This window comes from Solanum stenotomum, chromosome 8 (genome assembly GCF_019186545.1).
Source record: "Solanum stenotomum isolate F172 chromosome 8, ASM1918654v1, whole genome shotgun sequence".
NCBI classification, from domain to species: domain Eukaryota; kingdom Viridiplantae; phylum Streptophyta; class Magnoliopsida; order Solanales; family Solanaceae; genus Solanum; species Solanum stenotomum.
In genome coordinates, this window is record NC_064289.1 from 26,600,210 (window position 1) to 26,624,042 (window position 23,833).

The 23,833-nt window shown below is 37.4% G+C and overlaps 1 protein-coding gene across 3 annotated transcripts; it reads left to right on the forward strand.

Moving 5' to 3' along the window:
* Positions 1–1,276: 1,276 nt before the first annotated feature.
* LOC125872998 (uncharacterized) lies at positions 1,277–22,671 on the forward strand. Of its 3 annotated transcripts, none has more exons than XM_049553831.1 (14): positions 1,277–1,520; positions 1,602–1,766; positions 2,521–2,619; positions 2,694–2,828; positions 2,931–2,999; positions 3,162–3,258; positions 3,362–3,464; positions 13,457–13,667; positions 13,829–13,942; positions 14,541–14,672; positions 20,973–21,053; positions 21,342–21,458; positions 21,638–21,790; positions 22,257–22,671. In XM_049553831.1, exons 1-13 carry the CDS (start codon positions 1,413–1,415, stop codon positions 21,746–21,748), a joined length of 1,542 nt encoding a protein of 513 aa, XP_049409788.1. In that variant the 5' UTR covers positions 1,277–1,412; the 3' UTR covers positions 21,749–21,790; positions 22,257–22,671. The 3 variants fall into 3 exon arrangements, with proteins under 3 accessions (XP_049409788.1, XP_049409789.1, XP_049409790.1); XM_049553832.1 differs by having other exon boundaries at positions 22,263–22,671; XM_049553833.1 differs by having other exon boundaries at positions 2,727–2,828.
* The last annotated feature ends 1,162 nt before the right edge of the window (positions 22,672–23,833 follow it).

Genomic DNA, 23,833 nt, shown 5'->3' on the forward strand with positions numbered 1-23,833 from the left:
AGAATTGATCTACTATGTATGGTAAATGATAAAATAAAATAATTAAATTAATAAGTAAAAACAAAATAAGAAGAAAATATTAAGGTAATGACTCAATTACACCGACTATATAAATATAATTTAAGTAACAATACAATACAATACAGTACAATCCACCACAAACTTGGATTTCCTTTAAATTTGTTTATTTCCAAAATTAGTTTTCCCTTTCATAAAAAGTTGTGACTTTTATGTAAAGTTGTGACTTTCATGAAAAATTGTGATTTTTATGAACAGTTGAAACTTTTATGAAAAGTTGTGACTTTTATGAAAAATTGTGACTTTTATGAAAGGTTGTGACCCTTCCGAAGAGTTACAACTTTTTCAAATAGTTGTGACCTTTCCGATAAGGCATAATAAACATTTGTTCACATAACCCTTTGTTGTCTATAAATGAAGGGATTTCCTCTCATTTTAAAACAACGAAAATTCTGAAATACAATCATCTTCTACACTATTCAATATTTGTGTACTTTGCTCATGTTGAGTGGCTCACTGACACTATTATTTTTGTATCAATACATTGGTGAATAGAGTCGTTCTATCACAAGATAATCTATTCCTTTAAACATCAGGTACTAGAGGGGAATAATTTTCATAAGGAGACATTGTGCGTTCTGTGGGCTTGATTTTTTCCTTTCTGTTTCATTCTATTGTTATAGATTCTGATATGTTTTTTTATAATCATTAATTTATGCTTATGTTATTAAGGATAAATGATAAGATGTTATAATTTTCATTTTTCTTTACATTATTAATGTTCGTTACTATGTAATCTTGTATGTAAGATAATATAGTGTTTTTGTTTTAATGATTGATAGGTTTTAAGTATTGTTTTATAAATTTCGTGATATTAAATTTCCGCACATAATTTTACTAGTATAATATACTTCCTCCGTCCCATTTTATATGTCATCCTTTCTATAAATAGCTGGACAACAATACTTGCCATTTTATAAAATTTATGCATAAATTACCATATTTTGCCTATTATACCCTTAATAGAATAGTTAATTAATCTTGTCATTTATTAATAAAGTTGACTTAAGAAAACATTAAATAAGAATAGAAGTATAAAATTACATTATTTTTTAAAACAAATGCAAAGTAAAAATGTGACAGATAAAATGAGACGGAGGGAGTAATATAGAATGATAACAACCATCCAAACAAGGTGTTATACTTGACTTGCACTCGAAAGTTGACGAATTCCGGCAATTTGGGTTAAGGGGAAGAAAAGAAGATTAAGCTTAGCTCATATGAATTTGACAAACCCAATTAGCCATTCAAAGATTCGCAATAAGCAGATCTTGACAGTGAGAGCTTTGTGAGATTTGTGTGTATTTGTATTCGTTGATCGAGCATGAGATGAGATGATTTTGGTGGGCAGAGATCAAATTGAGGCATTTGTTTCCATTTTCGTTACTTTTCTTCCTCACGAGCTCTCCGCATTGCTTTACTCTTCCTCCACTTTTTTCTTTGTAAGTATCGATTCAATTGCCCCATCATAAACATCTTCTTGGCGTTTTTCTTGTTCTTAATGAATTTAATGATATATGCAGATTTTGAGCGCATACTTTGTGGTTCTTCCTTTACGTGATGAAGGGGCTATATCTTTGGGATTGGGGAATCTCCCCAGCTTGTTTGTGGGATCCTTGATACTCACACTCTTTGCTGCCCCTCTTTCCACCTTAATCTTTTCATTGCCTAATCTTTCCAAGTCAAAGGTAACTCGCTAATTCCTTCTTTCATTGCTCTATTATATTTATTGTCTCTTTACACAAGTAGAGGAAGAGAATCATAGATAAAATGAAGTTCATATGAAATAATATGTTAAAAATTGATGAAACCAAGTTTAACACTTCTTTTGAGACTATATTTGATACTTCCAGTGGAATTAATTTCCATTAAGTGCTAGTTTTAGACCCTGTTGGAGTTCTACTAATTCTGCACAAGTTTAGGTTTTTAACAAAGCCTACAATCTATTCCCCATTTGCATTTGGAATAACTCATCCATGCCTCCGTATCAGTATTAAGCATGAAGTAGTTGTATTTTGATGGTTTCTGTTTGACCGCAATAGAGTGTTGTATTAAACCTGTGAAATTGTTGTTTTACTGATGTATTTGATAAATGATGATTTTTGGCCTAGTTGGTGTCATTTGAGAGTAATATTGAATTCCTCTACGACTCCAAATTATCTGGCTATGTTAATAATGATTGATGAGAAGAAAGAAATTGCAAATCTTGATACTCTACAACATAAGGATATCAAATTATAGATACTCTTTTTGTTGTCTAATGCTATTAATTAGGTTCAGCTACTTATAGACACTCTTTTTGTTGTTGAATGCTATGAATTAGGTTCAGCTACTTACTGCTTTCTTGTGTGGTGAGACCAATTTGGAGTGTTAGAAGCTGATTTAGGTTTGTTTTGGGTCTTTTTAAATGTCATCTGTAATGGTCCCTTCTTTAAATTCCAGGCTTTGGTCTTGATACACAGGTTTTTTGGGGTCACACTTGTTGCGTTCTACATCCTGTGGCTTTTTTCTACTCCTGGGAGTTCACCATTTAATATCAAGGTACAACTTCATGATTTTGGCAGCAACCCTTTTGACGATGCAACTGTTATGATTTAAAAATGGCAATAATGCAGGGACTGCTCTATGTGTCCTCAACTTTAAAACAAGAGTTAAAAGTGGAGGTGAGTCACATGAGTACTCCAAACTCGTCCAGTTGGAGCAACCATGGGTGGTTCTACGTGTCAGTGAGAATTGGCCTGTTTCTTTGGGTAAATGCTTTTGCTTTAATTCTCAACTATTACAATAGTAAGTTTTTTATCATTCTTTGGTGTTTGTTTCCTGAATAAGATTCTTGCTTCATTGTTTCTCAGGTTGCTTTGCTTAATCTTATTACTATATCTTCAACTTGGGCTAGAGTTATTGATGTGATGGATAGTGAGGTAATTGTGCCTCTAATTGATTCGTTAATTTGAACGGACCTACAGAAGGGAAGTTCAAGGGTTTTAATATATGCCTTCCATGACCATAATAGATCATGATATTGCTTTTACACTTCACGGTAGCAATTTTAGATACAGTTTAACTTTTTTTCCTGTATATAGTCAGGTTCAAGATTGTTTGGGTTTATTGGTGCTGGTGCTACACTAGGCCAGCTGTGTGGTTCGTTATTTGCCACAGGAATGGCTTGGTTAGGACCGTGTGTGTATCTCTTTATGATTATCTTGCTTCCTTATTCTTATTATTCTCTTGAGGCTTTGTTGTTTTCTATTTTCTTAGTAGTTCCCTTTTGTTTTTTTTGCAGATTTACTTCTTGTTTCAGCAGTTCTCATGGAACTTGCTGCACAGTCATCAAAAGGAATCAAGAAAGACATCTTACAACTTCCTGAAGAACTATCTCCCATCAGGTTTTCTTCTTGTTGTTCTTGTCCTACCCCGATCAGGGATTATCACTAGATTTTTTAGCAATAGAATTTTCCAGTAGATGAGATTAGGAAAAGAGATATCTAATTGTACAATCAGCTCGCTAAGCTCCCTCGATAGCTCTTTCCATGCAAGCAATTACTGTTCTTTCTCTCCCTATTAGCCTTAGGATGGTTGTCTCAGGTTTCTTACCCTGTTATTCCTGGTTTTCTGTTGCATTGCTGTCTCATCTTTCTCTGGATGGTGATCTTCTTTATTAGTGAAAGTTCTCTCTACGATATCATAATTTTTCTAGTCTAGTTGAGTCATGGTGTAAGTTTGATATAGATCTCTCTATTTCAGCTCCCTTCATTTTCTTTTTTGGGATACAGAGGTGTTTGATTTAGGAGGAAATGCTTTTTTATATGAACAAACTGAAAAAAGAGATATGCATTGTACTCACAGGTTACCATGAACCTGATATCTTTATCTGTACAGTTTGATAGTCCAGGAGTATAAAGAGGATGACATTATTTAACTCCTTAAGAACAAACTATAAGAATGATTGTAAATCAGTCTGGACATGTTCTTCCTCTACACTTTATATATTGAAGGCATCTCTGGACAGTGATATGCCCAAATTACACCTCTAAAATGAGATATAAAGCGGTAGCTGTCAAATATAGAACCCAATCAAGGTTAGGGTCGAATCCCACAGAGAATATGGTGAGAAATTTGTCAGGTACAGTTATCCGGCTGGTAGTCTTTATTTCAAGGGGGGTTTTGCAATATGAAAAGTTAAACTGCTTGTATCTTGTGTTATCAATAACCACTTTGGTGAAAGTTTCTTGTCTTCAAATAATGAGAGTGAGCTATGACTATGTTCCCGATGATTTCATAACTTAACAAGTTGATGCGATTAGTGATCTATCTCGGCGATATGCATGCAAAACTAACGATAAGAGTTTAACAAAAGTCTTTTGACCCAATTAGATGAATATCACATTATATCCTTTTGGCATACAAATGTTTGTGTATCAAGTTTCTTAATGGTTTCAGATTGATTATCCTTGTGAGAGCTTAAATCATTAGATGAAGGTTAGTAGCCTCAAGTCTACGTTGTTAATCTCTTTTCCTAACCTTGACTTCTTTTTCATGCAAGTTAAGATTTATGGCGAATTCTAATGCTTAATACTGTCCAAAGTAATTATGCAAAGAGAATAACAATACATGCAGTTTCACCATTCAAGAATCACTAGTTTTTCTAACCTACATTCGTTAATCCATCATGGTTCCCACAACCCTAGTTATGGAGTTTAGCTACTCATACTTGCAAAATTCAAATCATAAGACTTGGAATAATTCATGATAAATAACATGTAACAGATGAGTAGAAGAAACAAACTTGTATTAACCATAAAACAATGCCAAAATAGTAGCAAAAAATCACCGAGAATCAAGAAAAATGATTAATGGATCTTTCTCAACTCTAACGTACACAACATATCCAACAAACTAAGTAACATCCAAAAGCGAAACTAGTATTTATAAACGGCACTCCTATCCTAAACAAAATAGGAAAACTTTGGCCGCGACACCAATTCACGGACCGTCAAACAAATTGACGATCCGTCAAAGCAGGAGTCAACCATGATTCTGTCTTCTAGGTCTGGTCTTTGCAGAGGATCACGAGTCATTCCACAGTTCATGGAATCAATTGACTGTTAGTCGATTGGACCGTAGTCTTGAGAGCCACTTGCTAAGTTGCAGATCTTTGGTTGACTAGAGACAGGACAGTATGTGATCCTAATCCAACCGTCTGATGATAGTAGTGTAGAAATTATGGGCAAGCACATATCTGGGGACTATTTTGGGAGCAGTAGTGGGATATGTCTCTGATGGTGGCTCGATTGTCTCCTGTATGGCCGAAAGCTCTACCTGCTCACTCTTTTCGGGAAAGTCCTCCAACAATAGATCCCTTGAAGTGGACGGTGCTGTCTTTCCCTTAGGAATAGGGTTCGACTCGTCGCAAATTTTTAATAGTGTCTTGGACGTGAATCACCTGCACCGACTGGTCCACACCCACCAATATAGGCACCTGAGTCTCTCTGTACAGTGTACAACTATGCGATCAATCAAGGGAATGGGAGTTGGGTCCCAAATCGCAGTGCAAGCTCTCGGATCTCCTCCACTATAATTTGGGGTAAATTTTCAGTAAACCTCGACATGAGGCTGGCAAGCGACACGGCCTGATCTAGAGTGAGTGTATTGTCAGCCGTAGTTGGAATCAAGTGTAGGCGTACAATCGCCCACCAGAACTTCACCGCAAAGAGGGATCCCTTGGTGATCAAGATCTTATCATTTAGTCAACTAGGCCAATGTTCTATTTGTCAGCACCGATGCTAGCCAGCCAATCTAAATCCTTTGACCCTCTAACTTGTACCTGAACTCCACTGTGTTAAGCGGCACCTCATCTGGCACAAATATAGACTGCTGGACGGTGCATTTTGAAATATTAACCGACACTTAGCGCTCCCGCACACTGTCCAATGGTTGCTGGCCCTTGGTAGACTCCTTGTTTTTCCGCATACTAATAAGGGTGGTTGTATATACCGAGTAGAATTCGCAGATCAAGATGGGGTTGTACTCACCTGGAGGTTGGCACACCGCGCATCAACCCCAATACATAATGATAAAAAAGCCTGAAACTCGGGCATCTCTACCAAATCAGAGGATCTGATATGTACCTCATCCAACACACTCCTTTTGATGTTACCCCTCTTCTCTGTATTGGGAATTCTCGCCTCTGATCTCAAGTTGCCTCTTTTTTTGTGAAGAGGAGGTTGTGGCCATAGACTCGTCCCTGTCGCTCAGTGACCCTATACGTCTGGAACTAGCATCCTCCAGACTCACCAAGCTGCTCGAAGTACAGGTTTACCCTCCCTTTTCAGCTGGGGAGAGGTGCTTGTTGCTGCTGTGCTTGCAACCTCGTGGTGCAAGGCTTCAACTGTGGTTGTTCTTCTACTTCCAAGTCCGGAGTATTTCGCAAGCGGGAAGCAATCTCTCAGGCCTTCCCCCCTCGTTGTGGTCGAGATTTTGGAGTTATGGTACCTGCGGGGTATAGTTGTTAGTACATTTATCTAACACTTTTTGATGGTGTCCAACATGTCCTTAATGCTGGGGAATACACATTTACCAGTTTTAAAAAAAACTATAGAAAACACAAACAAATTACAAAACCAATTTTTTTGAAATAGTTCACGGGCCATGAAATGGAATGACGGTCCGTGAACCCACTCGTGAACCAGACTAGTAGACATAGTGGCCTCCTCAGTTTCTACGAGTGAGTCGACAGACCGTGAAATGACATGTGACCACCGGAAGTGGAAGAGCTATTTGATGAGACTTCATCAGATGATTGTACAAGAAGGAACTAGATGGATTAGAGAGAATTATTAATTCATTGTTAAAACAATTTGAATATAAGAATTTTTGTCAATAATTCTTGTTGTATAGGTTTACGATGTGTAATTAAATTAAAAAAAGGGCGAAATGATTTCCCTTTCAGTTGATTTTATTGAACGATTGACCAAATATTAATAATAAATAACTAATAAAAATGAATAATTTTTTTGTTTAGTTTTATTAATAAATTGCATGAACTTAGATCAACCATCAAATAATGATATTTCTATACCTATGGAACAGTGTTTTGGACGGCGAGAGGCGACAAAAGGCGACAAGGGCCTGCCTCTCCACGCGGCGAGGCGATCGCCTTTTTGAATCAAGGCGCCAATTAATACCAAAAATTAAAAATATTTAATTGCATATATAAATATCCAAAATCTCAATAGCAATAACATATATTAGCAAATATTTCAATTCAAAAACAAAAAGTAGATACTAAAAGTCTAGAACTTTAAAGACCCAATAATTCAAAAGATAATACTAGAACTCTAAAAGTCTATTCTTCTTCAAAACTATCCAACTCTTGAAGATCAACATCCTCTACATCATTATATTGCTCCTCATCTTCTTCCTCCTCGTAGTCTTCATCAAATAGTGTCCGAGTCCTACTTGAAGTTGAATTTGTAGATGAAGTTTCTACTCCTTTGCCCTTGTCAAGTGCTCTTGATCTTGAAGAAAGTCCCCTAAGATGATAGATACTCTCATCAGCTCCAATTGCCGTAGCAACACTACCCCAAGTAAGATCATCATCCTCATATACTAGTTCATCTTCTTGATCTTCAGGGCATCCAACTAACCATTCATTTGAATCATCAATGTTATCCAAGCGAATTGGATCAATGAGATCACGAGCATCATAACGACGTTTCAATGTTCTATTGTACTTAATGTACACTAGATCATTGAGACGCGATAGTGCAAGCCTATTCCTCTTTTTGGAATGAATCTACACATAAGTTACAGATATTAACTAATAGATATTGATAATAATATAATATGGAAATTAGGATATAATTTTTTTACTTACGTGTTCAAACACACTCCAATTTCGCTCACATCCGGATGAGCTACAAGTTAGGCTTAATACTTTCATGGCAAACTTTTGCAAGTTTGGTGTTTCACTACCAAATAGTGACCACCATTCCACTATAATAAAATAAATTTAAAGGTTAATGAGTGTAAATAAGTCGAATAATTTAAGTAAGAGCTAAATCAACTCACTTACCCGGTGACCTTGTGTCTCTAGCTCTTTTAGCCGGACCACAACCAAATAGTCCATTCGCCATTTTGTACCTAGGAAGCTCAGCGACTAGTAAATCTTGTATTGTTGTATCGGGGATCATCTTCTCAACACATGCATAATACTCGGTCCACAGACTCTGTAGTAAAGTTCCCTCTTCTTGAGCTTTATAATACAATCCTGGGTTCAAAACATGGCCTGCAGCATGCAAAGGCCGATGGAGTTGGTCTGACCACCTTGCATCAATAATTTCAAACACTTTCTCATATTGCTTCTTAATTCCACGAAAACCCCGTTCAATAGTTTCTTTGGCTCTATCCATTGCTTCATAAATATAGCCCATTGGTGGTTTTTTCTCCCCATCCACCAAACGAAGCACTTTTGTCAAAGGGCCACAAACTGTAAGTGCTCGAACAACATCATCCCAAAAGTGGGCAGAAATAATAAGATTGGCAACTTCTTTCCCCAAAGTTTCCTTTGCAAATTTACTTGAAGTCCATTCGGTTGAGAGGACTAAAGTTCTCAAGTTTTTTCTTTGTATGTACATAGCTCTCAAAGTTAAGAAGGCCGTTGCAAATCTTGTCTTGGCCGGTTTCACCAAATTTCTTTCCTTGGTGAATTTTCTCATCAAGTTTAACAACAATGGCCTTTGACTAATGTAAGAATGGATTCTGATGGCCTTCTTAAAAACTGTTAAGGTAAGAGTATAGTAATTAGTAGCTAATAAGTATTAAATATTGACTATAAAGAAAGTTAGAGGATATGAGAGTGATATTACCGGAAGCATATGGCTTAACCTTGAATATGTCACCAAACATCAAGTTGATGCAATGAGCGGCACATGGAGTCCAATAAATGTGTGGGTATGCACCCATCATCATGCTTCCCGCTTTAACATTCTCACTAGCATTATCAGTGACAATTTGTACAACATTTTCCGGTCCAATTCTTTCAATAGTGCTTTCAAACAACTTATACATTTTGGTGGAATCGGTAAATTCATTGCTAGCATCAACAGAACCAAGAAATACACTACCGATTGGAGAATTCACCAAAATATTGATGATCATTTTACCATTTCGTGCCGTCCATTTGTCCATCATAATGGAACATCCAAACTTTGTCCATTGCACTTTATGCTCATCAACGATTTTTTCCACTTTCTCCACCTCTTGTTTTAGGTGAGTAACTCTAACTTCATGAAATGTAGGAGGCTTCATTCCGGGGCCATGTTGTCCTACTGTCTCAATAAATTTATCAAATGATTTGTGATTGACACAATTAAAAGGGAGCCCCGCATCATACATCCATATCACGAAAGCACTTACCGCACGCTCTCTTAGAATTTTCTTTGTTTCATCAATTCCTCCTCCTTTTTCAAAGCCTCCTTTTTGTGTTGATTTATGCGGAAAATAGAGATTCATAGGGCCTTTCGTCACATTCCGCGCGGTGGATGATGCACCTCCACTAGAAGATATCTTTGGAGTTTTGGAGGGAGGTATCATTTCCGCATACTCATCCATATCATCAACATCATCAATATCAATATATTCTTCTGGCAGCCTCACTTGAAATTTGGGATTATTAGCGATTTTATTTTGCATATAAGCCCTTACTTCTTCTCTAATCGCCGACGGACAAGCTGTACATTGTTTAACATTCTTGAAACCACCCACTAAATGTTGCTTGTGTCGAGTTATTCCACCATTAAAAGTACTCCCACAAAAGATACAATTAACCGAATCTTTCGTTGCTCCTTGAGTATCATAATTCCACCCAAGGTCCCTCTTTTTGCTAGCATCTGCCATTTAATTCACTATTGTACAATACAACAGATACTATATTAATTACTATAGAAGAATTAATTTTTTTTTTAAAAATAATAGACAGCACAGTGAAAGCAGTAGCATTCAGCAACATTTTACAGTGAACAAAGAAAACAGAGGAAAAAATCAGAGCAGTGATATATGATTTAACATGACATGTAATTTAAATGATACCATTTTTATAAAAAAAAAAAAATGTAAGATAAATTTTAAAAAAGAGAAATACGGTGTAGAACTGTAGATCAAAACAAAAATTTGAATGTTTTTCTAAATTCCAAACGTAAATGAAATTTGCATACTTAAGTACTGATTTTCCAAGTAAATTAAATTAAAATTTCAAAAACAAATAAATAATTCTAATAGTAGTTAAATGGGTCTTTTAACGTCATTTGTATTTTATCTTTGGTACCTCTAAAAAGAAAGCAGTGAAGAAACAGAGTAAAAAAAAACAGAGCAGAGAAGGCAGCAAAGCAGTAGTATCACTGTATCAGAACTTCAGATTTCAGAATTTCAGATTCACTTCACAAGAAATTGAACAGAAGAAAAGAAGAGAAGAAGAGAAGAGAAGAAGAAAGAAAAGAGACCATACCTTTCAATTCGCGAGGAAGAAAGTAAGAGAAGAAGAGTCGACTGAAGGAGAAGAAGAGAATCGCGAGGTTGAAGAGAATCGAGAGAATCGCGAGGTTGAAGAGAATCACGAGGTTGAAGAGAGAGTCGCGACTGAGTCCCAAGTTTGGAAATATGAAAAAAAAAACCCTAGTTTTGACTAATATTTAGTCCAAGACCTTTTTAAAATTTTAAAACTAAAAGGCGCCGCCATTCAGGTCGCCATTACGTCGCCTCATGTCGCCTCACGCCGCCTAATTGGTCTCGCCGCGCCTCACTGAGAAATGGCGTGACATGCTCGCCTCGCCTCGCCTTTGCGCCTTTGGCGAATGGCGAGCGCCATTAAGAACACTGCTATGGAATTAGTCGTCCTAATCAATTAGTCCATTTAGATTTCTCTAGGTGGAATACCTAGAATAATAAGAAAGGTAAGATTCAAAAGAATTTTTAAAAAGGTTTTTTGTTTTAGTATTTTAGAAAGGGGCGGGAGGTATCTATACTTGAATAACTATAAGCGGACCCTTCTAGATGTTTCGACGCTTGATTCTCAAATAGGATTGAATCTAAGATGTGGAAGATACATTGGTCGAAGCTTTTCAAGAAGTTTTCATTTCTCCAAGAACTTCACGGATACTATCAATATCTGAGTGAGGAGTCGTAATTGATTGGAAAGTGGCTTTCTTTACTTTAGGAGCCACCGCAAGACACAGTCAACCCTACTATAGGTGTTTAAATGGTACAAGTCTTAGTTGAGGTGTCTAAATGAAAAATGGTGCCAACTTTAGGTGTCTGTCAATGAGTTTAGCCTTACTTGTCACTCCCTCTATCTCATTTTATGTCGCACACTTTCCTTTTTAGTTTGTTCCAAAAGAATGACACCTTTTTATATTATAAAATTAAGGGAAAAGGGTCGAAAAGGCCATTATACTATATGAAATGATCAAAAATGCCCTTCGTTTATACTTTGGTCCATTTATGCCCTTACTGTTAGTGAAATGGGCCAAAAATTCCCTCAGTATAACGGAGGCAACGGAAAATACTTAAACCATTTAATTAGTCTTAATTTGTTTACCCTCTTCTCCTTATCCGATGAACCCAACTCCATTTTATTCACAAAATTATTTCTTCCTCCTTCAAAACCCTAGTCCCCTCTTCTAGATTTCTTAAATTAAGACTAATTAATTTGAACAACAGTATTACTAGTAGAAAATAATCAAACCAAACAAATATTTCACATTTACACTTGAAGATCACCTAAAAGTTGAAAACACAAAGTACATATAGTCAGTAGTAGCAGTTTTCTCAACGTAATCTGTTGCATCAGAAAAATTCTATGACGGAGATTATCGACAGCAGTAGTCCCTTGTGAATTGTTGGTAGCAGTCAATTTGGAGGCGTTCTGGTAAAACAGAGAAGATGATCTATTATTGAAGCTTCTCGGCTGAGGCAGATCCAGGAAATCAACTGTGACCAGAGGCTGAAACTCTGATTGAGTTCTACAGTGAGAAGAGCCCTCGATGGAATCAGCTCGAATGAGCATGTGATAGCTCCGGTTAGAGGTGCCGGAGAGGCAATGGAACCTGTTGTGGTGAGGTTTCTGTTTCTTCATGGTGTGGAAGAGAAATGGGATTAAGCCTTTTGTGATAAGTTCCTTGTGGTGATGGATGATCTTTTTGAGTTTTGGATCTTTAGCTATTCAAGTTTTGATGTTAGAAATGGAGATGGCTGACCATTATTTATAACGGAAAATTTCAGGACTAAATTACAGAGTAGGGGAGGAAAAAACAAATTTTGTTAAGACTAATTAAATTGTTTAAGTACAATTTAATTATTTTCCGTTACCTCTGTTACACCTGAGGGAATTTTTGGGCCATTTCACCAATAGTAAAGGCATAAATGGACCAAAGTATAAACAAAGGGCATTTTTGCTCATTTTTTTTTTGATAACCGAGAAATCCATCTGTGACCCGCCCTTTGGACCAATCACAGCGTTCTAAACTCGGTGGATAATGGGCCCGCCTCTCTACCCTTCTCCACTTAAATACCAGGCTTCGCTTTGCATGGTGTGAGGCTTGAACTTGCGACCTAAGCCACAAATCCTCCACCTTTTGCCACTTGAGCTAGGCCTTGGAGGCGGGCATTTTTGATCATTTCATATAGTATAAGGGCATTTTTGACCCTTTTCCCTAAAAATAATTTAAATTTAAGCTTCCCATTTTACTGTTAATGAGATGATTTATAACCACACAAATGTCTATGACTTGTTTCAGAAAACAAGATTTAAAAGTTAAGTCTTGCTTTCTTAAACTCCATATCCTGTCAGATACCCCACTAAAATTGTGAGGAATGAAGTATTACGTATCTATAAAAGGAAATAGAAGGAGGATGAAAGGTGGAGACAAGGGGCGACTTCTAGCTTGGCGATAGTATATTTAATATATAGCTGAAAAGTGAAAAAGTAGGATGATTTGTTACTAAAAAGAAGATTTCACATAGAGACCGGTCCATTAGACACCGAGTTTCAAATCGTGCACCTTTGTCCTTCTGGGATTTCTCAGTTATCAATATAAATGTATAAACAAAAAGAAGACACACACTGCGAAGTATAAAACTATTGGATACTATTAACTTTCTAGATATACATCTTTTGATATAGAGGAAGAATGAAGTCGAGTACACATACTAGCAATGAAAAAGAGGCACTTTATATGAATGTCCTTGCATGACTTACTTTCTCTATCCCCTTCCTCACCCCACCCAAAAAGAATATTATAATCGAGTTGTCTCTAACCTTTGTGGCATTATACCGGGTATGTTGTTGTTGTTGTAGTCTCTAACTTTAGCGTTTTGTTTTTAGGGAAGCTGATACCGATCAAGCTGAAGAGGCCGAGAATATACCAGGGCTCACACAGAGAACAACTTCCCCAAAATCTCCAGCTTCTGTAGCAAAGCCTCAGTTCTGGGCTATATTGGATGGGCTAAAGCTCATTCTTTCTTCGACTTACTTATTGCATGTCTCATTATTCCTTTGGCTGAGTGCAGTTGTGTCCTCCTTTTTTTACTTTCAGGTATGAGAAGAATTTCCTTTTATTAAGTGACAGAATGGATCACATGATCTGTAATGTGGTGTATTTATGTGATTTACTAATCTCACATAGATGACCGCCTTTATGAAAAACCCGCTTATAGTTACTGCAGCCTCACTCCCAACCTTTTGACTCTTTTGCAGAAAGTAACTGTTATTGCTGCTGCAGTAACAGATCCCACTGGTAGAAGAAGATTATTTGCACAGATCAATAGTTTTATTGCTATTTTTATCCTTGCTGGACAGCTCACTTTGACGGTATGGTGTAGATGTATATAACATGCAAAAGTTCAATCATGAAGCTAATCCTATTTCTCCCTTTTGTGTGTCTGAGGGAAAGGGGTTTTGAGGGGACATTCAATTTCTCCAATTTGTGGAAGTGTATACAATCTCTACATGCTACTTGAACAACTCTAATTTAAAACTTCTCTTATCTACTCTCAATGTGATGGAGGTTCTGACTGGAAGGCTTCTTCCTCTCCAAATATTCTTGTCATTCGCATCACTTTCCTTATCTGAGTTCCACCATAGAACATAAACTATTTCTATCACTTGGGGGTGTGTAAGAGTGTTAATATCTTGTTGGTTAATGTTAGCTCCTAGTGAGTTAGAAGTTTATTTTGAAGGATCTACAAAGAATTCCCATGTATGCAAAGTCAGAGTAAGTAGAATTTTGAAGTGATAAGATATCTAGGACAGTTTTTTAAGTTGATCAGTTTCCTATTTTCTTGAACTGCAGTTCCCGTTCTTTCTTTTATATTTCTCTACATTCACAACATGCTACAACATGATTCATTTTAATTGGCATCTCTAGTGTCACACGTTTTAAAAGTCCTTATTCACCACTTGGTTGCAGGGGGGCATCCTTACTTTTGCTGGTGTTACTCTAGCTATTTGCTCTGCACCTTTTGTTGCCTTCGCGAATCTAATTGCTTTAGCAGTATGGCCCACATGGATTGCAGTGGCCATCTCAGAAACCCTGAGGAAGGTATATTTTCCTTACATCCTTTTCCCAACCTCTAAAGAACAGTAATAAAAATAATGACAAGAAGTTGTAAAAGAGGAACGCCATTCTGGCATTCGTACAATTTTTAGTTGGCAGAATACATTATTACCCCATAAACTTGGCACAATTTATTTAGTGCCTGTGTGGATCGAGTTTTGGCTTATGACTTGTAGCCAAAAGTCAGAAGTTAGAATTTTTGTTATCGTCTTATAAATAAGTTCTTATAAGCACTTATTTAGTTCACCCAAACACTACAAAACTGCTTAAAAGCTATTTTGGCTTTAAAACACCTAAAATAAGCCAATTCAAATGGGCACTTAGTCCACACCTAAACTTTCCGTAGTCCTCATTACCTCCTCCTTTCCCTATAGACCAATCTCATCTGATGGAGGTGAGACCCACGCGCTGCCATGTGGATTCTTTGTCGATGTGTCATTTTTTAAAAATAAAATCCTTTTTATACTCATTGAATTTTTGGATCATCTTTTGCGGGCCAAATTCGTAAAAGAGTTAACAACTCCATTATTGAGGCGATATTTTTTTCGTTTGACAGAATATAGTGGATTGGTCTGTGCATCCGATTTTTTGGTTTTGTTTTGCATCATTCGGTTTCTGTTTTTCATTTTATGGTTTTGATAAAATGTCATCCAATCTGAATCAAAATAAATTTGGTTTGATTCGGTTTTGCTCTTTTCGGTTCATTTTTACTTTTTTTTCAGTTTGTGTTTTTGGTTATTCAGTTGTGTCATATAAGAAAACACAGATCTAATATAATTGAATAGTTATATTTAAATGACAAAAAAAGAATAACTATTATAAAGAATGAGAAGTGGTAATGACATTCTCTTAAATTAATACTTTTCCTAAATTCAATTCACATGATTGAAATAGTGGACAACACTGCTAGGATAACAATATATATATATGTTTGATGAGATAGCCAAACACTGCTAGTCTCCTACAAAAGCATAATGGAACAAGTCAACAAATTGCACTCCTAATATTAATATCAAACCAAAATGTAGGTATTGTTTAATGCTAGTCTATTTCTTTATTGACCATGTACCAAGAATGAAATGCGTTATATATACACACACACACACATATATATATATATAAACATAATATATACTCTATTGGTTCAATTTTTCGGTATTTGTTTTCTAAAATCTGAAACCAAACCAAGAAACCAAAATTTCTAATCCAAAACCATACCAAAAAACCAAACTAAATAACAAAAAAAAATCGGTTTGGTTTGATTTTTGAGTTAATCCAAATTATGCACACCCCTAATAATAAACTCTTTATGGAATTGATAAGAAATATAAGTTGGAAACAAAAGTTCATTGCATCAAAAGAAAAGAAGAAATAAAAATAGCAAGATGGAAATCACAACATATCTCTATGGGTGGTTGGTTGACCTTGATTAATTATATTCTTGATTCACTACCAATCTATATGATGTTAGTATTCCCAATTCCCAAGAGGGTAATCAATAGGTTGGATAAATGAGAAGAAAATTCCTCTGGCAAGGAAACAGTAAGAATTAAGGCTACACAACAACAGCACAACATACCCAGTGAAATCCCACTAAGTGGGGTCTGGGGAGGGTAGAGTGTACGCAGACCTTACCACTACCTCATGGAGGTAGAGAGGCTGTTTCCGGAGGACCCTCAGCTCAAGTATGACAACCCAAGTAAAAGAAGAGGAAACATTATATAGGATATAGTATCCAATAAGAGAAAAGTGCATAATCAACAAAGGAGACAATAACATCAAGAAAATACTGTGAGAGGTGAAACGCAGTAAACGACAAATGGCTATAGGATCACAGACAAGAACTACAAGAGCAAGGCTAGGACTACTACAAACGCTACCCACCGAAACCCTCGCACGGGAAGACAACACGCTAGCCCTACTAACCTTCAACCTTAATACGTGACCTCCACTCCTTCCTATCTAGAGTCATGTCCTCGGTAATGCGAAGCTGAGCCAAGTCCTGTCTAATCACCTCTCCCCAATACTTCTTAGGCCTACCTCTACCCCTCCGCGTACCCTCTACAACCAGCCCCTCGCACCTCCTCACTGGGGCGTCTGTGCACCGTCTCTTCACATGCCCAAACCATCTCAGTCTCACTTCCCTCAGCTTGTCCACCACAGAGGCCACTCCCACCTTCTCTCGGATAACCTCATTCCTAATCTTATCGCTCCTAGTGTGCCCACACATCCATCTCAACATCNCACTCCCACCTTCTCTCGGATAACCTCATTCCTAATCTTATCGCTCCTCGTGTGCCCACACATCCATCTCAACATCCTCATCTCCGCAACATGCAGTTTTTGAACATGTGAGTTCTTGGCTGGCCAACACTCCGCTCCATATAACAAGGCCGGTCTAACTACCACTCTGTAGAACTTACCTTTAAGTTTCGGTAGGACTTTCTTATCACACAAGACTCCAGAGGCAAGCCTCCATTTCATCCAAGCCGCCCCAATGCGATGTGTGACATCACCGTCTATGTCACCACTTCCTTGGATTACAGCCCCAAGATACTTAAAACTTTCTTTCTTAGGAATAATCTGTGTGTCAAGTCTCACTTCCCCATCTGCCTCATCCACCGCATCACTGAATTTGCATTCCAAATATTCAGTTTTGGTCCTACTCAACCTGAACCCTTTGGACTCCAGCGTTTGTCTCTACACCTCCAGCCTCGCATTAACTCTGTCCCGCGTCTCATCAATCAGTACTATGTCATCCGCAAATAACATACACCATGGTACCTTCTTTTGAATAGACCGCGTCAACTCATCCATCACCACAGCAAATAGAAAAGGGCTAAGGACTGATCCCTGATGCAGCCCCATCTCAACTGGGAAATGTTCCGAGTCTCCTCCAATCGTCCTAACCCGAGGCTTGGCTCCACCGTACATGTCCTTTATCGCCCTAATATAAATCATCGGGACACCTTTACCCTCCAAGCACCTCCAGAGGACATTCCTCGGTACTTTGTCATAGGCCTTTTCAAGGTCAATGAATACCATATGTAGGTCTCTCTTCCTTTCTCTATATTTTTCTACCAGCCTTCGCATAAGATGAATGGCTTCGTAGTCGATCGTCCCGGCATGAATCCAAACTGATTCTCAGAGATGGACACCCCTCTTCTCACCCTCATCTCCACCACTCTTTCCCAAATCTTCATAGTATGGCTTAGCAGTTTGATACCCCTGTAGTTGTTACAGCTTTGGATATCACCCTTGTTTTTATACAACGGAACCATTGTACTCCATCTCCACTCATCAGACATCTTTGCTGTCTTAAAAATAACATTAAACAACCCAGTTAACCACTCTATACCTGCCTTGTCCGTGCTCTTCCAAAATTCCACCGGAATCTCATCAGGTCCGGTCGCTCTTCCCCTGCTCATCCTACTAATAGCACTTATAACCTCCTCGATCCTAAAACACCTACAGTACCCAAAGTTCCGAAGTCTTTCAGAGTGCGCCAACTCACCCAACACAATGTCTCCGTCCCCTTCTTCATTTAAAAGTTTGTGAAAGTATCTGTGCCATCTTTGCTTGATGGAGGTCTCTTCCACCAATACTTTGCCTTCCTCATCCTTGATACACTTCACTTGGTCCAAGTCACGAGCCTTCCTCTCTCTTGCTTTTGCAAGCCTATACAATTTCTTATCCCCACCTTTGTCCCCCAGCTCGACATACAAGCGTTCGAAAGTTGCCGTCTTAGCCTTCGTAACTGCTAACTTAGCTTCTGTCTTTGTCGTCTTATAAACCTTCTTAAGCGTCCGCTTCTCTTCCTCGTCTTCGCACTCCACCAACTTTGTGTAAGCCGCCTTCTTTGCTTCCACTTTGCCTTGGACTTCCCCATTCCACCACCAATCTCCTTTATGGCCTCCAAAATTACCCCTTGAAACCCCCAACACCTTAGAAGTGACTTCCCTAATGCAACTAGCTGCTTTATTCCACATGGTGTCCGCATCCTCACTACCACTCCAAGCCCCCATCCCAGTCAACTTTTCGCCCATCTCCCGAGAAAGGGTAGGGGTCAAGCCACCCCATTCAATCCTCGGTCGATCGAAAACCCTCTTCTTCCTCCTATCCCTCTTAATTTCCAGGTCCATCACCAAAAGCTTGTGTTGGGTAGTAAGATTTTCACTTGGGATAACCTTGCAATCCTTACAGCGACCTCTATCACCCTTCCTAAGGAGTAAGTAATCTATGTGATAGTGGGAAAGAAGCATTGGGGTCCGGGAATAAAGAACTTGATGAATTAGAGCAAAACCCTTAGGATAAAATGGCTGTGGAAGTTCAATAATGAAGAGCAGACCTACTGGAAGGAAGTCATTAACGCAAAATATGTAGATGAAGACAAATGGATGACCAAAGAGGTGATTACACCATATGGGGTCAGTGTATGGAGATTCATTAGATCTCTGTGACATGAATTTAATGCTAACACAAAGATCAAAGTGGGGAATGGAGAGAAAACAGAATTTTGGAAGGATGTTTGGCATGAAGCAGGTAGGCTATAGAGTTCCTTTCCTTCCATATTGCCCACCATATACTAGCTGTGATAATTCTCTATTTGTCTCTGTTCTTGGACTGCTTTCCTGCTTCCTCCCAACTCTGGATTGCTTCTGTGATCTTGGCAGGCATGGTCCATGGCATACCCTTAAGATTCAGGATTCAGGAATAACCTCCATTGTTGGCCAGTGATCTTGCAATGTAGAAAGAGATACTTGCCTGTTAGCAATTTCCCCACAAAAAAAAATATCTAGAACGTAATGGTATCCACCTCCTCTTTAAGTTGTCTTGAGACAGTACAACTTCTTTGGCTAACAACCAGACAAAACAGGCCACTTTGAGTGGGATTTCTGACTTCCAGATTCCTCTCCAATGACTGTGAGGCTGATTGGGGTGGTTTTTGTATGCATAGCCCACCTTAAAACTACCCTTCTGACTGCCTTTCCACCACAAAATGTCTTGACCCCCTTCCAGTCCATTAGATTGCTCAGTGGTGTTGAAAAAATCTGCTACCCTCTGAATCTCACAGTCATTTAATTGTCTTCTAAAGATGAAGTTCCACCCTTGAGGAGTCCAATGATCTACTATGGTCTTCTGCTGGTGGGATACTAGAGGATATATATCAGGATACAAGACCTAGAACTTTTGATAGTATAGAGAACAGTATGCAAAAAGTCAAGCTATATTGTTTTATGCTTCTATTTTTTTTGGTGTAATCAGTTATACTCAAATGATACAATCTCCGTAATTGATGTACCATACTCAATTTAGGAAAAGATAGTAGGATTTGAAGTACTTGTGTAAATATTGACCAGTACAGTTTTAGTACTCTCTTTTGAGGAATATACAAAGTTACCAGTTTAAAAAAAATAAAATAAAAAGAATTACACTGTTGGTGCTCTATTATATATTTATATTGTCTAAAGCTTTTATTATTTGGCAGGAGATAATGAAGTTCTAGCCAAGTTTTTTTTTTACAGATTTACCCCAAAAAAGAAAAATTACATAGTTGAAATGAATAGACATCACATCTAAAGAAGCAACAAAAGCAAATACACAATTGAAACTAAATTATTTTGGCTAAAACTTTTTCTATTTGGCTAAAAATAATGAAATTTTAACTATGTTCTTCACAGATTTGTCTTAATAATAATACAGAATAGGAATAAATAGCTATTGTAGCCAAAGAAACAGAAATAAATATACAATTAGAACCCATTATTGTAGCTAAAACTTTTTATTTGGCTAAAAATAATGGTGTTCAGCCAATTATTTTGCATTTTTGGTATGAAGAAGAAGAAATACATAGTTAGTGTCAAAAAGAAGAAATACACAGTTGAAACAGATAAACTTTTCCTTTGAAAGGAGAAATAAAAAGTTCAAAGATGGGGTAAAATATGCCTTGTATATTATGAAGAAGCAAGGAGAAAGAGACAATTGGAACAAATAGACTATCTATGTGGCAATCAATGGTTGGAAAATACCTCACTCGGAAGCTAATTTTTCAATTTTCTTTACTTCCATGCCCTTAGAAGAGAGTGTATCCACACTCTTTCCTGCATCACCATCCAAGGGGTTGAGGCTATCAAAAACCCAAGTATGCGGTGGATAATTAGAACAAAGAAAAGTTAAGGTGTACTGAATATGCCGTGCCAACAGGTTTTGTGACGAATAAAAGATAAGTAGGCGTAGGCATACACTTCTGCAATTGAGCCTCATATTTTTTGTCTTTTACGATAGGTGGTCACATACGTCATTACCAGGCCTGCAAGGGAGCTTCTTTTCACTGTTGTCTCACAGGACGAGAAGTATAAAGCAAAGGTATGTTACAAAAATAGTGACCTGAAAGATTATCATTGTTCCATCTTACATATTAGCAGCAGCTTGAATTGTGAATATCATGTCTGTAGCAAATCTTGATTTCCAATTTTAATAATCTTTTTGATAGGATATAGCAAAGCTAGAAGGTTAAGCATTATTTTATTATGTCTGCACAAGTGTTTCATGACACTTGAAAGGATTGTTGTGGTTGTAAGTGTCACTTGAATATCCCTAGCAGTAGAATGATTCTATTGTTTCTTTTTGTGGTATGCCAACGTGTCTATACAGGTATGCATAGATGTAATTGTTCAAAGACTTGGGGATGCTACAGCAGCTGCAATGTACAAGCTACTCTTCAGCACTCTCAGTGGCAAGGCATCAGCTGTTTCTCTATATGCCCTGCCTGTAAGTAAAACCCTCCTTGACAACACTACTCTTAATGTCTTGAAATTATAGTTTTAGATTTATACAATTCCAGATGATTGGATAGTGGATACACACTACTGCACACTTCTCTTTAGTGATTGAAAAGCCTCAGAGAAATAAAGGTTGAATGTTCAACATAACTTTGGTTCTTCTTTCAGGTCTGCTTGATGTGGATACTGACAGCATTTTATCTAGGACACCGATACAGGCAACTATCAGCGGATCATCCCTCTCAACCCGTTGAAACATGTAGAAGATATGGAACATAATGCCAAACACGAAAAGTTTTTGTATCTTTCAGAACCTTAATGGTAAAAATACCTGCTTTTCCTCCTTTTCTTCTTTGGATCAGGAATGAAGCATGATCTCCCCTTTGAATGTGGTGTTTCCTTGTTGCTCGGGCCTTAACCTGTTCTATTCAACAATGCCCTCATATCAAAATACTCAAAGTGGTCGCATAACTTGAAGAAGAGCCTTTAAAAAAAACCTCATCTACACCCAGAGACACTGAGCTGAGGTCAAGTTATTCTCGACTTCTGGAAGTGTGGCTACCAGTAATCAATGGCATAATTCAACTTTGGTTCCTTCTTTATGAATGATTTCATTGCGCTAAGCTTTTTGCAATTTTCTAACTCAGTAGATTGAACCTATGACCCTGTTCTGTGCTATAGGTCAAGTGTGAACCCTCCTACACATGAAAATAATGATCGCTCTCTTTGAGATTTTATTAAAAAATAGTCCCTATCCAAGTCACTGACGTAAAAGTTTGTTCTTTAGCTTCAGTAGATGCGGCTCAAGGATGATGTCTCAAGTTCTGGCAGTTAAAGTTGCTTGTTCTAGAGCAGGGATACAACTCTAGTGGTTGAGGATCGACCATTTGGTTCTCAGTAAGACAGTAGCAATCCGTACTTGCAGGTTTAAAAAATGGAGTAAAAACAAAGACAGAGGGATAGAACCATCACACTAAGTTGAGTGACAGTGCCTCAATAGCTGTAAATGGAGCTCAACAGGTGTTGATATTCAGCCATTGTTAGGAACAGTGACTGTTTTTGCATATTCTGTTTTTGAGACAAATAGGAGCTTGAGTTATATAGACGTGTATCCTATGAAGGTGGCAAATCTAGATACATTGTGAGAACCTGTACTGGTTTTCATTGGATATTCATAGGAGTAAAAAGTTTTCGTCATATAATCCAGGTGTGGATACTTTTACTGCTTTCATCTCGATTTGCATATAAATATGTTCTCACTAACGCGCTTGGCATATGGGCAGGTTAAAAATGTGATAATATCCGACCTACTTATATTTAGTACGGATAAAAAAGAGTTGAGTGAGGGATGATGTGATTACCATTTGCCCATATCATCTATGCTTTACTGGATACTAAAGTCAAACTGCAAGTTCCTAAAATCATGTCATCTTGAAATAGAGGAGCTTAAACCCTTTGAAACTCAACCATTCATTTGAAAAAACATGTGAGAAGTAATCTCTCAACACATATAATAATCATTTAAAGAACAATGAAAATGAATCCATATTGCCATTTTTTCATCTGTGAACTACACTTTACATGCAACCGAATATTTCTTACACGTGTGTTTTATACAAGGAATCAAACTTATGAATCTATTTTCTTTGTGATTTTGTGGTTTCTAGAATGAGTACAAAAATAGGCTAAGAATTCACAAGAAATTGAGAATATTGTTCCCTAGTATCTTAATTGGTCATATGCAAAATCAAGAATCACTTCAAGTAATGGATATTATTCAGATTTCGCGATGAAAGAATAACTTTGCTATCAAAGAATCCAATGTTTCGCCCCCCTCTCGTAACACAACATACGGAGGTTTTCCTCATCTTGCACATCCTCCGTCCTCAATTCATCAGCAAAAGCAGCCTTAGCCTGTGTCAAATTAATTAACGAAATCACGCAAAGGAAGGATGAATATACCATATCACAAGAAGTAAAAGGAGTTCCAAAACGTGCATTTACACCGAAAATATTTCCATTCACCAACCAAACACCTACTCACCAACAAAACATGAGAAAATAAGTTAGAAATCAATTTGTTTTTCCAAAAAAAACATTTTCCTTCATACCAAACACACCCTAAATCAATATAATCTGAAGACGATAATTGTCTATCTTGGTATCGCAAATATTATGTTTAGCAAATTGAAAAAAGAAAATAATAAGAACAACAATACTATCTCAGTCCCAAACAAGTTAAGCATCAACTATATAAATACTAATTGTTTATTTAATTAATTCTCCAAAAATTATACACATGCAACCCCGCATCGCTGAGTGACAATATTCCACTGATCCCAAAAATTGGTTGTTTTTGGCATA